Source organism: Agelaius tricolor, unplaced genomic scaffold (assembly GCF_023055355.1).
Source record: "Agelaius tricolor isolate 1412-34295 unplaced genomic scaffold, bAgeTri1.0.p SCAF_17, whole genome shotgun sequence".
NCBI lineage: Eukaryota > Metazoa > Chordata > Aves > Passeriformes > Icteridae > Agelaius > Agelaius tricolor.
In genome coordinates this window covers 5,555,219-5,574,296 of record NW_027269277.1, presented here as the reverse complement: position 1 = coordinate 5,574,296, position 19,078 = coordinate 5,555,219, and the positions used below count along the sequence as shown (strand labels likewise).

Sequence of the window (19,078 nt, the reverse complement as noted above, 5' to 3'; positions counted from 1 at the left end):
CTCCTTTCCCTTCTCCTCCTTTCCCTGCCTTTGGGTGAGGGGCAGAGCAGGCTCTGGGCCCTCTGTCAGAGCATCTCTCATGGATCACATCTGCTCCTCCAGGCACAGATTGTATCCTCTTTCCCTGGCACCAGCACAGCCCCAGAGTGGCACCCCCAGGACAATGCCTTGGCCGGCTCCGGCGCTGACCGGGATGTGGGAGCCGAGGAGGGGATGGGGATGAGGGGGCCAGGAGGCACCAGGGAGGTTGAATAACGTGGTGTGGAATATCATTGTTCCAGCCAGGATGAGTAAGAGCACAGCTGAGCCTGGTCACCGACGGCACTGCCACCATTCCGGGGGAGGCAGGGGCTCGGCGACGGCTGCACAGTTGAAAATCGAGACAATGAGTCTATAAAAGTTTAAGAACTGAATAGATCCCGGACATTTGGTTCTCATTATCACCAAATAACATATAAATAAACATACAACAGAACCAAGAGCAGCATCTTCCTCACCCCCTCTGCAAGAAGTTGTGTTTAGGCTGAAGTCGGCCTCCTTGGCCAAACCTCCTCCTGTGTGCTCTGGGATGGAGTCATGGAGCTGCCAGGCCTCATCTTCCTTCAAAACACAGCAAAGCCTGATCCAGGCAGGAAAATGAGGTGTGAATGGGTTGCTGCTCCTCAAAAGTCAGCAGTGCAGGGGGAAATATGAAAATAAACCCAGCAAGAGTCCATACAGCTTTTTTTTTTCCTCTTGTTTTAAGAAGCCCGTCCCACCCAGTGCCATGGGCAGGAACAGCTTCCTCTATCCCAAGCTGGTCCAAGCTTCATCTATCCTGGCCTTGGGCACTTCCAGGGATGGGGCAGCCACAGCTGCTCTGAGCAACTCAGTGTTCATTGTGAGAACTCATGGAGGAAGATGAGAGGGAGAGATTAATGATCAGAGACACTGTGATGCCCTGAGGGAAAATCTTGGAAGAGTCCCTGGCAGAGCTAGGAAAAAAGGCATGAATATGATTCCTTAGTACATCTTGCTCTTCTAAGATGAACATGTTGCTCAATCCCTGCCCCTATGGAAGCAGTTGGACACAATTACCTTTCCTGCATGGACAGAGCTCAGAGTCTTAAGCAAAGCAGATTGTATGGAACATCTTAGATCTCACTGAGGAAGAGGAATTGAGACTGCAGTGCTGGATGGAGGCTCCATAAAATCAAGATTCTTCTTCCTAAGGGCTTGTAAACACCGATGGATGCGCAGTTGGAGTGCCAGGATTTCAGGTTTTAGGAGACTTTATTGTACTCTTGTTGTTGAGAACATCACTGAGAGAGCAAGGGATGGCTTTCCTCAAAAGAAAGTCAGGAATTCCAAAGCTTTTAGGTCACACATGTTAAACTGACTCTGCAGCCGCTGCAGGAATTGCAGCTGCTGCCAAAATGTAAATGGGAAATGGGCTCAAAGCTGCTTTACATCACTCAGAGATTCCCTGATCTGTGGAATTCACATGGAGAGGGGCACTCAGACCTGCCACCTGTGCTGTGCAGAGCTGTACCCCCTCCAAAGGGAAGGGAGAGCTCCTAAGCTGCAGCAGCTTCCTCCCACCTGCGGTTAAATCCTGCTGGGATGGGAAGGCAATGCTGGAAAAAACCCAGCAAGTTTGGGAATCAGGAGAAAAAATCATTCCAGACACGTCTCCTGTGCGTTCTCCTCCTCTGCAGCCTCTGCCCCCCTTCCCCAGGACCCTCTCAACTGCTCTTTAATTTCCCATACAGAGCATCAGGGATGGGAAGGCAATGCTGTCCCTTCTGCATCCTCCCCACCCTCTGGCTCCTGCTTCTCCTGGACCAGGACTCTTGCAGCACAGGCAGGATACAAAAAACAACCTAAACTTGTGAGGTTCTTCATCCATGTAATGAAGTTTTTCAGGGATGGCAGAGGAAGAGGAGGGAATGCTCAGAACAAGAGGAATTAAAACAAAATCCTGGAGAAACTGGAACCATGGGCTGTGGGGCTCGACTGGTCCAGGTGTGAGGATCCCACTTATCAATTATGTTATAATTTCATCATTACATGGGATTCCTGTTTAATTAGTGGGATGCTGCTCAGCTCTAGGAGGCAGAAATCCCTCAGTGTGAGGATTTGGCCAAAATCCCTGGTGAGATCAAGGCAGGAATGGAGAGTTCACATCTTCCCCCTGACCCAGCCCCAGGCTGGCCTGACCTCTAAAATTCACCTTCAAAGTGACCTAAATGACTCTGGAAAATGGGATGAGGCTGCTGCAAGTGTGGGTAGGTCCATGTAGGATTGGGGTTGGGATTTTCATCTTGGAAAATAGGATTTTGGTGGTGCAGGAATTTGTCTTGATGATCCTTGCGGGTCCCTTCCAACTCAGGGTATTCTGTCATTTTATGAAAACCAGTAACAACACCAAGCACTCAAATAATTATAAATGTTCCTGAAATAATTGCAGGGTTTTGAACAGAGGGATCATTTGTGTTTATTTGCTTTTTGCTCCTCAGTTGTTGGGGTTGGCAGAGCTTAATGCTTCCAGTTTTGCTCTTCCCAAATATTAGGGAAACGTTTCTTTCTTAAATGAAAACAGAGACTCTCATGGAATTTCATGTCTATGACACAGGACTTATAGGAGAAAAAAACCCTACTGCAGGAAAACAAGGCCAGGAAGGGCTGGAAAAGGTCATCCTCCTCCCCAAGGGCAGGACAAGGCCACCGTGGGATCCTTTCTGGCTGGGATCTGTGGCATGAAGACCCCACAAATTTTCAGACGATGTGTCCCAGGGCTTGGAAGGGTTTCTCATGGAAGGGACAGCCTCGTGGGAAACTCACCCTGCCCCCAGGTCTGGCACGGGACCACCCAGCTCTCGGAGCCCACCCAGGCTCACCAGGGATGTGCTGGTGACAGTCCTTGGTGCTGGCCCTTCCTGCAGATGGCTCTGACATCTCCCAGCGCTGCTGACCCATTCTGCTTCGTGTGATCCTCCAAACCCAGCTGGAACCTTCCTCTGCAGTGCCACCTCCTCTGCGGCCATTAACACCTCGCATTTAATCCCTTGTTTCCTTTTACTTTTCCAAATCACATCCTATTCTCTTCGGGCCACCTCTCGAGTTTGTTCGGAACATCTCTAATTTGTAAATTCAAATTTCCTGGCAGCCTGTGAGCATCACACAGCACCTTAATCATCTCATTATGCCTCTCGTTATCAATTGAACCCACTGACTGGAAATAGAGCCAGCACAGGCATTGCCAACTCCTTTCGATGAGCTTTATCGAACCAGGTGTGATTCGATACCATGGTTCCCTCTCCAAATTCATTCCTCTCACTGGTTCACCCTTTCCCAGGCTGTTTTCCAGCTTCCATTAGTTTCCAGCAGTGACAATCAACCTTTAAAAAGCTGGAGAAGGCTCACAGAGCCCTGGGCACCCCGTGCTCGGCCGTGTCCCCCGGCAGAGCGGTGACAACGCTGTCCCTGCCCGGGGATCGGTGGCGTTTGGTGTCTGCTCCCAGGAATCCTCCGCCGGCTGCGGGGACAGCGACTGGCGGGAGTGCGGGCACCGGGCCGGAATCGGCTCCATCCGTACCGGGATTGGGATCGGGATGGGGATGTCGGCCGGGACTGGGACTGGGATCGGAAGCGGGACTGAACCGCACTGGGCACGGGCCCACCCATCACCGCGCCTGTCTGTACCGGGACAAGGACAGGGAGAGGAATTAAGGATAAGGGATAGGAATAGGAATAGGAATTAGGGATAAGGGATCGGGATCGCAGCGGGGCGCGGCTCCAGCCCGATATGACCCCGCCCTCTAATTTGCATAACCCCGCCCTGTGGTCGCGCCGCCGCCGCTCAGGCTCCGCCCCAGCCCTGCCCAGGCGCCGCCCCCCGACCGGACGCTGAGGCGGCGCTGCCGCGGCCGAGCCCCGCCCCTCCCCGCCCCGCCGGCGGCCCGGCCCCGCCCCCCAGGGTGGCCCCGCCCCCTGGCGGGGCGCTGGCGGCCCGGCCGCGCAGCCCGCGGTGCCCGGCGCGCCCCGGGAGCAGCAGCGCTGGGGCCGCTCTGCGCCGCTCCGCCCGAGCGCACCATGGGCGCGGAGCGCAGGGCGGCGGCGCCGGCTCCCCGCGGCTGCGCCTGCGGCGGCGGCGGCAGCGGCAGCTGGCGGCTCTTCCTCGGCTTCTTCGCGCTGTCGCTGGCGCTGCACGTCCTGACGCTGGGCTGTTACCTGGAGCTGCGCTCCGAGCTCCGCCGCGACCGCGGCCCGCAGCCCGCGGCCCCGCCGCGCCGGGACGGGACGGCGGCAGCGCCCGGAGCCCCGGCCGGGGGCCGCCCGCAGCGCGCGGCCGAGGGCGCGGAGCGGCGCCAGCAGGTGGGTCCGGCCGGGGGCGGGGGGACCGCGGGGGCTCCGCGCTGCTCGGGGCCATCCCCCGACTCCATCCCCGCGCTCGGGGGCCGCGCCCCGGGGCGCTTCGGAACGGCCCCTCGGAGCAGTTTGGTGGAAAAAGTGGGGAAAGCCCCAACTCGTTGTGCGGGGGTGAAGTGCGGGGGGAGCTCTTCTGGGCTTGGGGTGACGGGCTGCGAGGCCGCCTGTGTTCCACCTGCTGCTCACAGTTTCCCTGTCGCGAAAGACCCGCCGTGTGTCCTGACAGCGCAGCCTTGGCCGCGGGCAGCGGCTCTGCCCCGGCCTTTGCGGGGTGCCCCCGGGCGCGGGGTGCTGCTGCCGGGGAGCCCCGCACGGCTCGGCCCCGCACCCTCCGTGCGCGCTGGGTCCCGGTCCCGCACGGCCTCCGCTCGCTCCCCTCCTTCCTGCTGCGCTGTGTTCCTGATAGCGCTCCTCTCCCAGCCCAGGTGCATCATCTTTTGGGTGATGCCTCGGTGTCCCCCCGCAGCAGCTGCTCAGCCTGTGCAGGACAGGTGGGCAGCAGCCTCCCGGTTGTCCCCGCCGCTGTCCCCAGCCCTTGGGGGGGTCGCCTGTCCCGAGAGCTTCTGGGAGAGCCGGAGCGGAGCTGGGGCCTCCTCTCGCAAACTTAGCTCATTTTTTCCAGGCACGAAACCTCGCTGCGAGCAGGATAAGCTGGAGGAAGGAGTTTCCTCCCCTCCGAGCCTCCGGAGCGGATGGCCCGCTCCCCCAAGGTGCCGGGTGGCTTTGCCGCGGAGTCGCAGCGGGGTTTCGGGGGAGATGCCAAGCCCTGCCTCGGCACCCCGGCGGTCCTCGCCTTGCTGGTTATCAGTGCGTGGGGGGAAGGACAAAAATAGCTTTGATAAAGCGGCGAGTTTGGAACTCTTCCTCCCACTTGGCAGCGGGAGCCGTTCCGCCGCGCCGGCCTCGGCTGCCCCCGGGAAAGCCGGGCTTGCGCTTCCTTCGCTGCCCGGGTCCCGCAGCTTCCCATAATAAATCCAAGTCCAGCGTTGAAGCGGAGGGAAGCCGAGCTCCCGGGTCATCGCTCTGCCCTCGCTGCCTCTCCAGCAGTGTCAACACAGAGCGAGCCGGAGCGGTTTGATGTCGTGCTGGGATTCCTGGGTTGCCTTGGAATAGCGCGCGGCCGGAGTGCCTTTCGTGTTATCGTGCTGGATCTGTTTAGTCTTTCGAGCTCTTCTTTCCAGCGAGCGTATAATGAAATACCAGGGCAAATACTTGAGGCGTTCATAAATTACAGCGTTAGATAATTTGTCTCTGGATGCGGACGGAGCTCCGAGCGTCGCTCGCTGCAGCTGACGGACTCCAGATAAGGTAACGCTAATTATTTATTTCTTTATTCTACATCTGGCCTGTCAGGCTTGAGATGAAATACTCTTTGGGGCACATTGAAGCAGTTGGGTTGCAGGGAAGGGTTGCTGGTAGTTGAGACATGGGGAAAGGAAGGCTGAGCGTCCCGAGCCACTCTGGTTGGGAACGGCTGCTGTGACAACGTGTGATTAATGGGATTTGTAGTGGTGCTGCTCACCCGTTTCTTGCTGATTTTTCTGCCTTGCAGCTAAAAACAAGCACTTTGGGTGTCCTGGGGTGCTGTGAGTGCATCCCTTCTGTGATTAAAGCAGTGAAATGAGGGATTTGCAAACAGCTTTATTTAGAAAGCTATTGTCCAGCTTTGGGGTACGTGTGGGGTTCCCAGCAGCCCTTCTGAGCTCTGTGCTGCTGATAAACCCAAAGTGTGATCCCATACATGTGATGCTTGCATAAATTGGGCTGAAATTACTAAATAATTAATTCAAGCAATGTGATCAATGACATTTCTCTCCTGAGGACCATGGTCAGAGTTCATTTCAGGGGGACCAACAACCACAGTGCTGTGAGCCCTCAAATGTCCTTCAGCTGCTGAGGTCTCTCAGTGAAGAGGCCAAGTGCTGCGTGTGTTGTGATTGTACAATCTCATTTAAACCCAAAAGATACTCCCCTTCCTGACCCTTTTTTCTTTATTTTTAAATTATTTTATTCCCCCTCCCCTTCCTGACCTGAGGCAGGAGGAAGAGGAGCATGGGGGGAAGGACGGGGAGCGATGGTCAGCGCTGAGATTTTGGCCCAAACCTCACCTGGCCCTGTGCCAGAAATGACCTCATGACAGGAGTGAGATTTGGCAGCTCGATAACGCCCCACTTCCCTATCTCACAGGGTATCCAAATATGTAACTCATTTGGGATGGAAGGGCAGATTTTCATGGCAGAGGTTGAGGCATTGTAGTTCCACATCTTTGTCCCAGAACCCGCCGGGTGTTGCATCACCGCGCTGGCTGCGAGATGAGGAGTTTGTTAGAGCTGCTTTAATTCATTGACTCTTCAGTGGCTCAGAGGTGTGAGAGAGGGTTTGGGGAGTGGTGGAGCCTTGGCTCCACCAATAAAATGCAAATAATCCCTCTGGATGGGTGTGCTGTGGGATGGGAGAGGGATTCTGTCAGGCAGGCTCTGCTCGTGGAGATCCACATCAGGGCACTGTGTCCCTTTGGAGGATTTTGTGCCTAAATTAAATCGTATTTTGCTGTCAAAAAATCATCCTTGCAATATTTGAGTTGTGCAGAGCATCATTCCCGTGCTTTTTCTCCAACCAAATCCCTGTCCTGCCACATTTTTGCCAAAACTTGTTCTTTGGTCAATGCTGGGTGAAATGTGTGCCCTGAGAGTGTCCCAAGATGGGGATAAAAACTTCCAAAGCCTGGGAATAGGATCAAAAGCCATCGGTTTTGTCAAAATAATTGTAGAGGCGCTTGCAGCTGGTGGGGGGAGGGAAGGGAGGTGCTGAGTCATCCAAAAAAATGTGCTGAGCAGCAATTTGCTGACTGGCATTTCACCTTCCCGGTGCCAAGGTGTCTGATCTCAGTCTCCACTTCTCACCTTTTTAACAAGGGACGTTCCCACTTTGGAGCCCACATTGGTGTTCCTGACCCTTGCTTTCATGGAGTAGTTGGGCTGGAAGGGAACTTAATGCTCATTTAGTGCCACCCCTGCCATGGGCAGGGACACCTTACACTAGCCCAGGCTGCTCCAAGCCCTGTCTGGCCTGGCCTTGGACACTTCTCAGGGCAATCTGTGCCAGGGCCTCCCCACCCTCATAGGGAAGAATTTCTTCCTTTTCCCTCACCAGTGTGCAATTGCAGTTATTTTTCCCTTTTATTTGTTAATTCTGGCTCCAGAGTAAGAGGCAGCTGTTGGTGTGGTTGGCACAAAGGCTCTAAAGGTGTGGAAGCTGCTCCAGAGGCTTCTCCCTCCCTGAGCATACCTGTGGCTCATCCATGCATCTTCATCCCCGTGTCTGGCTCCTGCATCCCAGCTGAAGCCTGCCCAACGTGATGAAAGCTTTGAGCAGAGCTCCTGTTGGAAATGCTTCTCCAGCCTCCTCTGGAAGCAGCCTCAGCACGGCTCCTGTGGGCTCTGACCTTTCAGGGCCTGTGTGTTGGGATTTCATGGCTCTGCTCCTGGATTAGGGGAAGGCTGGGTGTGTGCAGAGGGAAGATGCTGATTAGGGATGTGCCCTCACAGTGGATTTTCCCTCAAATTCCACTTTGTGGTGCTGCTGGTAGCTGGAAGAAGCTCTCAGAGGGCGATAAAGGGAGCCTGCAGAGCTCTGTGGCAAATGTCAGGCTCTGGTTACCTTCATTCACAACTCGAATTCGCCATCCCTGCTGCTGTGCCTGTGAATATTCCATGCACAATCTGGCCTGAATCCAGAACTGCTCCTGTTGAGATGCTGCAGAGTGGCAGGAGCCTGGCAGTGGCTGTGGGATGTGTTGCATCCTTTCTGAAATTAAATACAGTGTGAGCTCTTCCCCAAGGGCTGGAGGTGCATCCCTGCAGGTGCTATGGGGTGAATTCCTGTGTGAGGAGAAACCTTTGACTGGGTGGGAACCTCTCAAGGCCATCGAGTCCAATCTCTCTGCCACAGGCAGGGACACCTTCAACTCCATCAGGACCTTCCCAAAGTCCTTATTCCCAGATTTATGGTGCTGAAAGGGTTTCCTTCTGCCCCTCCAGCCTCCTCCACTGCTGATCTGGGGTTTCATTTTCTATTTTCTGCTCATTCCATGAAGAAGAAAAACTGTGACTTTGTGTGAGGACCAGGATGTTTTATCAGCATGAACTGAGTTCCTTGATGGAGAATATTGTTGCCAGAGTAAGTGTTTGGCTGACCCATGACCAAATTGCAGGGTTTTTCCACAATTTTTTAATGAGTTCCCTGGCAAATCCTTGAACTTGGGTTTTTAACAACATTCAGTGGCATTCCAAAGTTATCTTCCCCTTAACCCCAGAGTAAATAGTGCCATATCAACCCCATATTATTTTAACCTTTTAACATTATTTTTCTTACCACATAATAACATAAATCTTCCCTGCTCTCCCATACACATGTAGTGTCTTGTAATGCTAATTAAACTGCACACCAGCCTAATTTTGCTCTCAGACTAATCCAATATATTTTTCTTGACTGGAAGCCAAACCCTGAGAGCTTCAGAGCATGCGGAGCTCTCATTCCAGTCTTATTATATGTTAATGGCTTTATATTTTAATATCTTTCAACACTTGGGGAAAATGTTATTTTTAGAGGTGTCTGGCTGCAGAAGGTACGGGTCTGTGAGGGGTTTGGGGGATGTGAAGCACTGAGTAAACTCCATGCAGTAAGTGGGAAGCATGTCCCTGAAGAGGAGTAATCTGTCAGGATCCATTGTGCACAAGCAGGGAATCCCAGGGAGGTTTGATGTGATTTTTACCGTGGTGTAGTGGGAGATTTGGCTGCAATTTGAACGTGGCTAAGTGCCTTTATGGGGCGGTTTCAGTGGTAAGTGCTCTCTCGTTAAACTCTGGGTTTGTGTGCTAATGGTGCCGATGCCAGTCGGGCCTGGATGCTACTACAGCAGGAATAATCACTCCCAGATGGGTGTGGATGGAAACGAGCTCCTTCCCTAAGCCCCAGTGAAATGCTGTTATAAGTGCAAAGTCCTAATGATGCAGGACCCTATTGATGGGGTGCCAGCCCTATAACACCTTCCAAATGGGATTGTCAGCATCCTCCTGCCTGGCTGCACCTCAGCTCTGGGAATGGAGCTGAGATGCACTCCTTGGGGGTGGCTCTTGCAGTGGAATCCCAGAATCTGCTGAACTGGGAGGATCCCATCAGGATTGGGGTTCACTGCATGGTGTGGGGTTGAGTCGTGTGGCTTTGCAGCTGTGGGCAGTACATGACACAAGGTGGCATCGTGTGGTGAGGGTCCGTGTCCATGGGGAGGGTCTGTGTTCCATGGTGTGAGGGTCCATGTCCCTGGGGAGGGTCTGGGTTCCATAGTGTGGAGGCCCATGTCCATGGGGATGGCCTGTGTTCCATGGTGTGAGGGCCCATGTCCATCATGTGAGGGCCCATGTCCATGGGGATGATTGAGTTCCATCATGTGAGGGCCCATATCTGTGGGGATGGCCTGTGTTCCGTGGTGTGAGGGCCCATGTCCATGGGGATGGCCTGTGTTCCATGGTGTGAGGGCCCATGTCCATGGGGATGGCCTGTGTTCCATGGTGTGAGGGCCCATGTCCATGGGGATGGTCTGGGTTCCATGGTGTGAGGGCCCATGTCCATCATGTGAGGGCCCATGTCCATGGGGATGATTGAGTTCCATCATGTGAGGGCCCATGTCCACGGGGATGGTCTCTGTTCCATGGTGTGAGGGCCCACGTCCATGGGAATGGCCTGTGTTCCATGGTGTGAGGGCCCATGTCCATGGGAATGGCCTGTGTTCCATGGTGTGAGGGCCCATGTCCATGGAGATGGTTTCTGTTCCGTGGTGTGAGGGCCCATGTCCATGGGGATGGTCTCTGTTCCATGGTGTCAGGGCCCATGTCCATGGAGATGGTCTGGGTTCCATGGTGTGAGGGCCCATGTCCATGGGGATGGTCTGGGTTCCATGGTGTGAGGGCCCATGTCCATGGGGATGGTCTGGGTTCCATGGTGTGAGGGCCCATGTCCATGGAGATGGTCTGGGTTCCATGGTGTGAGGGCCCATGTCCATGGGGATGGTCTCTGTTCCATGGTGTGAGGGCCCATGTCCATGTTTTGCAGGTTTTTTGTCCATGTGGAGGGTCCACGTTCCGTGGCTTTGCCATGGTGGCTCGGTGGCTTTGTGGCAGTGGCTGTTGTGTGATGTGGCTTTGCCATGGTGGACAGGACAGGGTTGTTTGTGCTGTGTGGAGCTGTGGTCACTGTGTGGTGTGGCAGGACAGTGGCCACAATGGCTGGAAGCTGCTGGATGCTCCCAGGAGGGAGGAGGAGAGGGCCAGGGAAGAGTTGCCCCCTGCCAGAGCTGCCTCTTGCACGGCCCTTGGGAGCTCAGAGCCCTCCTGGCTCCCCTCCCGGGCAGTGCTGGTGCCCCAGGGGTTAAATCCCATCCCTGTGTGACAGCAGGGTTAAATCCCGTGTGTGTGCCAGCGGGGTGCTGTCCCTGAGTGCTGCCTTTGTCCTTTAATCCCTCTTTGCAATTCCTGTCACCTCTGGGCTTTCAGCCTCTGCCGATGCACAAAGGGAGGGGGGAGACAGGGAAGGTGTTCCCTGAGCTGGGCTGGAAGTCAAACCCACCTGGGAGCAGGTACAGGCTCTGGTTGTAAATTATCTGCAGGTGGAAGGCTTGGGGAGATGCTGTGTCTGACAGACCCCACTGTGCTGCTTAATCCCACAATCCCAGCATGGTTTGGGTGGGAAGGGACCTTAAAGCTCATCCCCTTCTATGGGCAGGGACTCCTTCCACTGCCCCAAACTGCTCCAGCCTGGTCTTGGACACTTGCAGGGATGGGGCAGCTTCTCAGCGCATCTTCCCAGTTGTCTCTTCTCCCTTTTCCAATTCTTGTTTTAACTGGGTAATTCTGGCATTCCTTCCCAGAGAGTTGAAGAGATCAGAGTGCCCTGTCCAGAAAAAAAAAATTAAATTCAGATATTTGAATCTCATTCTTATTTGATAATAATATTTGTATTTTCTAATAATAACTAAATCTTTGAATTCTTCCTTATATTTTCTGATCCATGAGGCAGCAGCAGCTTTCCCTGGGTTTCCCAGGGAAGTGTGGGGCCAGGGATGTGGGGCAGGCACTAAATGGCCTAAACAGACCTTTGTGATCCTTCCAGTCTTCCCCACGTGCCAGGCTCAGTGAAATTCATCCAGGAAATCATTTCAGAGCAATTATTTCCTTCAACTTTGCAAACAAGTTGCTGAGCTACTGGTTCCCTTAACCAGCAATTTATTCTAATTTTCCCATGGGATAGGAAAATAGGATAAGGCATTTAAAGCTGGCAGCTGGAACTGTTGCCAACCCAAGAGGATGGAACAGCTTAGACTGAAAAATCAGGGGGTTATTTTAATTTTTTACTGCAGTTGCTGCTGTTCCTGGGGCTGCAGGAAGGCTCTGCCTGGAAAACTTGAATTCTCACGTTTTCCCATAAAACATAACGTCTGACAGAAAAATGGGATCAGACAGGGAATCGCTGGATGTGCAGCTGATGAGGTGCATTTGGAGAGCAGGGTGAAGAGAGGAGCTGGGTTTTCTACTGCAGCTGTTTGTATCTTCTGAGTGATAATGAACTCAATGAGTAGCTGGCTGCCTTGGGGCTGTGGATGGGCTTGTTGGTGCTTGCTCTGTCTGTCTGGGGTGTTAACTCTTGCTGGGAAGGGGGGAGATCCCATCCAAAATGGAGGAAAGCCCATCAGGAATTACCTCCACGTGCCCTCAGAGTAAATTCTGGCAGATTTCTAAGGTCAAAAGGGGATTTTTTATTTTTTTTTTCTAGGGGCAGGGAGGCAAAGTTTAAAACTTGTAATTGTCCATTTTAAAGGAACATTAAAGCTTCTTCTGAGAAATATCTTTATTGCCAACCTGGGGTTTTCTCCTGTTGTTGACAGGAGTTGTTTTAGCTCAGAACATGGTTCCTGCAGAGATTCCTAGACTGTGCAGGACTTGATGGTGAAGGGACAAGGGGTGATGCGTTTAAACTAAGAGGGTTGATTTAGATTGGATATTGGGAAGAAATTCTTCCCTGTGAGGCTGATGAAGCCCTGGCACAGATTCTGTGGCTGTTCCACCCCTGGAAGTGTCCAAGGCCAGATTGGATGAGGCTTGGAGCAGCCTGGGACAGTGGAAGGTGTCCCTGCCCATGGCAGGGGTGGCACTGGATGGGCTTTCAGGTCCCTTCCCACCCAAACCATTCTGTTCTTCATTCTCTGGACAGGGAATGTGTGCAGGAAAAGTCCTTGAACTGAAGGCTTCAGCTGAGCCTTGGGAGCTCAGCACTAATCCTGGCTCAGCTGAGCTTGGCCTCTGTGTCTGGTGAGATGCTGAACCCGAGAGAAAAACTCAACCTTTTGCTGGTAGGGTGGAGTTTGCTTAGGAGGTGGGAGAGCCTCCATGCTCAGCACCTGCAGGAATGCTGCCTGGTGTAATCCCTGCATCCCCTGGATGGAATCCAGCACTCTGGGCTCAGTCCAGTGCATCTCCCCCTGTCCCCAGGGGCTGATTCTTGTTTTAGGCTCAGCAGCAGAGGGGCAGGAGGATCTTTGTGCCACTGCCAGGGATGCTGGGAGCCAGCACATTCCCAATAAAAAAGCAGGATTTGACTTTCAGGCACAGGTGCTGGGCAGGTCCTTCACACTCCCCTGCATGGCTGCAGGGCTTGGACACCTCCAGATGTGCTGTGTCCCTGTCCTGGCTGGGATGGAGCTGCAGGAGGAGCTCTGGGAAGTTGAGGTCTTCAAGTGTTAAATCCCAAGCGCTGCCCCTGCCGGCTCAGCTCCGATCCCGCGTCTGGCGCGCGTTTCCAACAACAGCCTGGATTTGCCAAGGAAAATGACGCTGGATGCAGCAAAGAGCTGTCAACTCTTTCCTCCCTACACTGCCAGGCAGCTTTTCTCCTGCTCTCTGCAATAACTGAGCTGTTGGGAAGGGATATGGAATTTCCCTCCATGCTCACCCCACTCCAGGCAGCAGCACCTCACACGAGCGCTGTGGGGTCCCTCTGCAATCCCATTGCTGGGGGTCACATTAAGCTGAGATTAACTCAAGTTTTTCTCCTCTGGTACCTAAAATGTTGGACCCTGGGGGATTTTGGCTGGAATATTAAAGAACTTGTTCCTAAAAGAGGCTTTCTGAGCTGGTTTTGTGCAGGTGGGTTCAGGAGAAGACCCCCAGGGACCCCTGGGCTGGTGTACCCCCCACTCTCTGACCATGGGCTTCTCTGTTAGGTTCTTCTGACTCAAAATTCTTTTTTCCCCATCTCTGAAGGCGCAGAAACCCCAATTTATAAATTAGGATCCTGCTAAAAGGGTTCATGGGGTGTTTGGGGCAGCTAACCTTCATCCCTCTGAAGCTCCCATGTGGCTTCAAGCTGGATCAGGTACTGAAGGAGTTAAAAATTCCTGCTATTGGTGCACACGAGCAGAGCCAGGTATCTCCCAGGGGATCCAAGTTTGCTTTCTGAAATCTGGCAAATAGCAAAAATTTTGATGTCTGTGAGCAGCAATCACACCCCGAGGCGATGACGGCTGACAGGGAAGGGCTCCTGACATATTTACCGAACAATTTTCTTATCATGAAGTGCTCAAAAAGCCCAAACCTGGAGAACAATAGCAACAAAAACCCCACTGCAGGGTTTGTCAGCAGATGCAGCTTGCAGATAACAAATGATTTTTGCTTTTTGTTTGACTCCTTGGCATTTAGGGGTTAATTGGAGCGAGGCCAAATGTGGTGAGATAGTGCCTGAATCAGAGTTTTAAAAACACTGGGATTGGAAGGGTTTTAACTTCTAACTTCTGTGAGGCTCTTAGAGGCTGGTGAAAAGGGGGGTTAGAAATAACTAAAGGAAAATGTTTGGGTTGGGCAGTAAAAATTGACTTTGGAAGGGGCAGCCCTTCCTGAGACCCCAGAAGTCATCTCAGCCCTCAGCCCAGCTGGACTTCCCCTTGTGCTGGGGCTGGATTGGTCTGAACTATTATTAAATGGGAAGTAAATGTTTCTGTGAGGGTGTTGTGTCACGTGTTCATCCACCAATCCCTCTGTCCTGGTTGTGTGTGTTTGCAGAATGAAGCAAAACTGCATTTGTGAGAAACAGAGGGACTTTGACATGAAAAATTTGGAATAAAGTTGTAAATTTGGTCCTGATGCAGCTGCTCCCTTTGATTTCACTCTGATATAGAAAGGCACTGGCCTGAAACTGGTCCAGAGGGTGTCCTGGATGCTCTGTGAACTCTGGCATGAGGAATTCTGAGCAATAAAACTTTGGAAGTGTGGCCTTCGAGGGCTATTGTGGAAGGAAGGACATAAGAAACATGACACTGGGATTGTGATTCCTGGCAGGAATGCTTTGCAATGGGGAAATTTCAGTTTGGTTTGTGTTGCTTACATGCCTTTCTTCTCGCTGAAGGGCAAATGACAGTGTCAGCATTAAATGTGAGGAGCTGACATCTTCCCATGAAATATGCCTGATGTCCCCAGAACAGAGCTGGAGTTACTGCTGCTCCAGAAATCCTCCTTCCCTGGATTTTACTTTTGCCCTTACCCCAAAAAGGACCCGACTGAAATGTTCCTGCTGATAAAGAGGTTGGTTGTGGAGGGAATTGTGCTCCAGGGAGAGGTCTGAGAGCAGGAGGAGCCCTGGCTGAGCTGGATGTCCCCGTGTCCCTTTTGGCCCCAGGGCTCTCGTGTCGGGACGTGTCAGCCTGACGGGCGCCTGAGATGGAACAAAACCCAGGGCCATTGCTTGGATGTTTGGGGTTTTTTTTAAGGCCACTTCTCTGGGTTTGAAGATCTTGAACTTCTGTGGGGAAAATTTATGGCGGTTTAGAGATGGAAGAGATTGGCCATGTTCTCTGTGATGCCCTGTTGGTCCTGTGTCCCCGGCAGCTTCTGTTGTGGTGGCTTTTAGGTTGGTTGGTTCAGCAGGGCTTGGTGTAGCCAGGGCTTCACCCCACAGGGTGAGTGATTTAGGGAGCTCTGTCAGAGAGCCAGTGGAGACGTGTGTGGCAGCTGGAGCTGCGGGAGGATGAGAAGTCACTGAATTTATCTTTACATCCAGTGCACTGTGCCGCTCGTTTCGGACATCGGGAATTGCTCGTTGGGCTGGGCTGAGTTTGGGCCCCTCATGGGGTTTTCCACCAAGTTCTCCCAGGGTTGGTGTCCATGGGGAAGAGGAGCCTGTCAGGCTACTCAGGAGGTGCTGATTGCTGCATCTGCAGAAGATCAGCAGGGTTGGGTTTTGTTGGCCAGGAGGCATTAAGGGACACCTTGCATGGAAGGGGTTGTCCAGCACTGGCACAGCAGTGGTGGAGCCCCCATCCCTGTAGCTGGATGTGGCACTTGGGGACATGGTTAATGGTGGCCTTGGCAGTGCTGGGGGAGTGGTTGGGCTCTGATCTCAGAAGGCTTTTCCAGCCTCAATGATTCCATGATTTTTTGTCAGGCTTCTACTGTCATTGCTCAGTGCTGACATGCTCAGATTGGAAGAATTTGGGTTATTTCATACAGGATCCTTGTTTTCTTCTTTCCCTCTGAAATCTCCACAACAGAACCATTTACACATAAATGAAGCAGAATTTTTGGCCAGCTCTTGTGCACACCTGTGTACTCCCATCACCCACCAGGAAATTGCTGCCCTGAAATGCTGCTCCTAAAATACTTGCCGAGGGATGGTTTGGGAAAGCTAAAAATTATTCTTTTGAGACTTCTCACATGGTCAGTTGTGAATTAAGGCTGCTCAAAAAGAGGTTGTTCAAGCAAATGAACTGTTCTTAGAAGCAGTGGGGTGGGACAAGATGGGACCACCCCCCTTCCTATGGGTAGGAACAGCTTCCACTATCCCAGGTTACTCCAGCCTGACCTTGGACCTTGCCAGAGATGGGGCAACCACAGCTTCTTCCATAAAATGATGGAAAACACTGGGCTGGAGGGCCTCTGGTGAATATAGAATTATTTAATATATCGGATGATTTAAGTTCTGTTTCAGTAGCTCTGTTTGCCATTGGGGGCTGAGGTCAGCTGGGGTGAGGGAGGAGGATGGAGGCGATGAGGCAGCGAGTCCCTGCTCCAGCAAGGCAGGATTTCCAGTAGGAGAATGCCCTTGGAAGAGTGTGTGTTTGTGCCCACAGCCATTAAGCTCCATAATCTTGGTGTCTGTATCGACTTACAAATGAAAGCTTGCAGTAATTTGGAGCAGCATTTGAATTGTGAGTGGTAGTGATGATGCTGAGCTTGTCTTTTAATGCTGAGTTTAGAGGCTTTGAGGTTTGGATTAAAAAAAACTTCAATGAAACCACAAAAAAGACATTGGAAGCATAGCTGAACAGGTGGAACAAATTTGTTAAATCTGTTATTGGGAAAACAGCAACTTGCTTTTAAGAAATAAATCAATCTGCAGCTCAGTGTTTCATAATGAGGAGTGGGATAGGAAAATCTAAAAATATCTCCAAATGAGAGCTAATGCTCCAAAGGAACAGATCCAAACTAGAATATAATATTGCCCATTGTGGTGACAATAAGGATTTTAAAGTTCATTGAGATCCTTGCTGGGATGCAGATGGGACTTGAAGAGCCAGCATATTTCCCTTGGCCGGGTCCAGTTTTTATTTGCATAATATCTTATTATATGTATTGCCAGTAGCTCGCAGAGCCCCTGGTCAGGATTGGGAAACCACGATGAGTTCATCCCCCTCTGCCTGCTGAGACAATATATTCCCCAAGAACTGGGAGGGAGGCGTCTCTAGCAACTAAAGCAAGTGATTATGAGCTTGAAGAGGCAGGAAAAAGCAGAGTTTTAACCCTGTGAACCTTTGTTTGTCTCAGATCTCCTCACCAAGACCCATTTCAGGGGTCTTTGTCCTTTGGATGCCTTTGTCCCTGTCCTTCCTCCTGTGTCCTGAACTTTAGCAGCTGAATCTAATGAAGTCAGGGAGCTTTTCCAGGTGGAAAATGTGTCCTGGGTTTTCAGGAGATGGGGCATCTGTGCTGTGTTCTTTGTTATTGTGGAGCCACAGAATGGTTTGGGTCAAAAGGGGCCTTGATGATCATCTCATTCCACCCCCTTTTCTGCTCCTTTCCTTAATTTCCCCTGCGCTGTTCAGGCAGCAGAGCCAGCTCTGCATCCATTTTTCTTGGAAAGCAATTCCACAGCCTCATCCCTCTCTCAGCAGGTTCTCCTAACGTTATTCCAGAGTTTCCCTTGCTCAGCAGAGCCTGGGTGCTCTGTCACACCCAGCCAGGCCAGGCTGGGGCACTGCCATCACCTTCATGCTCCATCGTCCCTTTCTTTTGGGATTTGCTGAGGGCTCCTGGGCACAGGGGGCTTCTTCCAGTGCTGCTGTGGAGTAGCTGCTCCCAGCTAACCAAATCCACATGGACAGCTGTTGCTCAGAGGGGAGTGGGTAAGTGCATCCATAAACTTTGGGATTTGTGCCGGAGAGAGTGCAGCCGGTGCACGGCCATTGCTCTCTGAGAGCCCTTGGCACTGAAACCCAGGGAAACGAGCCCCAAAACATCTCCAACTTCCAGGTTCTGGTTGATGGGAGAGTCAAGGTGTTGTGCAGTTGTAAATGAAAATGCTGTTTTTTCACGGCTTTTCACAGGCTGGGATTGCTCAGGGTCAGGGATCATCAGGCACAGCTTTGTTTTGGGGGCAGAAAAGGTTTACCTGAATCTGCTTTAGGCTGGATTTTAGGAAAAGGTTCTTCCCCCAGAGAGTGTTATGGCACTGAACAGGCTCCCCAGGGAATGGTCACAGCCTCAGGGCTGCCAGAGCTCCAGGAGGGTTTGGACAACACTCCCAGGGATGCACAGGTTGGGATTGTTGGGGTGTCTGTGCAGGGCCAAGAACTGGACTGATGATCCATGGGGGTCCCTTCCAGCTCAGGATATTCCATGATGCTAATTTTGGTGATGGTGGCAGTGCCACTGTCCCCTTGTGTGCCAGGCTGAGATGCCCTCAGGGTGACAAAGGCTGGTGCTGCTGGTGCCTTTGCCATGGTCAGGGCTGACATTTGGCCAGGTCCAACCAAACCACTGGGGCTGCCATTGTCCTTTGGAGGAAGCATTTCTGAGTCTGGGGATGCTTTTCCATGGCTGGGATTCCCTAAGCACATTGTAACATCACTTTCTGCCCCAAACCTCAGCTCAGCCTTCCAGAACTTACTTCTCACCCCAGCCTGGATACTGTGCTGGGGTCTGGATGGATCCGTGGCTTTGGAAGCTCCTCCTGTTGCTGCAGTGCCCAGAGGGGCTCGTGTGGTGCTGATTTGGGAAGCCCTGCTCTCCATCTGCTCCCGTGGTTTGGGAGAGCTGGGATGTGATGCCCGGGATCCCCACTCTGACCACAATGGCCCTGCTGGCCTGGAGCCACCCCAAGTGGCCTGGGGGCAGGGAATTGGCACCCATGGGTGCTGCTGAAGTTGCCAGAGCTTTTGGGGAGTGCCAGGCACTCGCTCCGGCCACGCCAGCAGCGATTTTTCAAGGCTGAGGGGTTGGTGGAGCCTTTGTGTTCCTGCTTTGAAGCCCCGGCCTGAAAGTGTTGTAATGAGATTTTATGATGTATTCTGGCAAGGCCTGGTTATTTTGTGTGTGGATTTATTGTCTAATGAATTGAGTGATTTTGA

At 52.6% G+C, this 19,078-nt stretch overlaps 1 protein-coding gene across 4 annotated transcripts in view; it reads left to right on the top strand.

Annotated features, from left to right (window-relative positions):
• Positions 1 to 3,975: 3,975 nt before the first annotated feature.
• Positions 3,976 to 19,078, top strand: part of EDA (ectodysplasin A) — a 61,281-nt gene continuing 46,178 nt past the window's right edge. For 2 of the 4 annotated variants that reach the window (XM_071442235.1, XM_071442234.1), the window contains exon 1: positions 3,976 to 4,356. In XM_071442235.1, the coding sequence (XP_071298336.1) occupies positions 4,075 to 4,356 (282 nt within the window). In that variant the 5' untranslated portion in view covers positions 3,976 to 4,074. The remainder of the gene's footprint in view (positions 4,357 to 19,078) is intronic. The other 2 variants (XM_071442233.1, XM_071442232.1) reach the window with 1 other exon arrangement.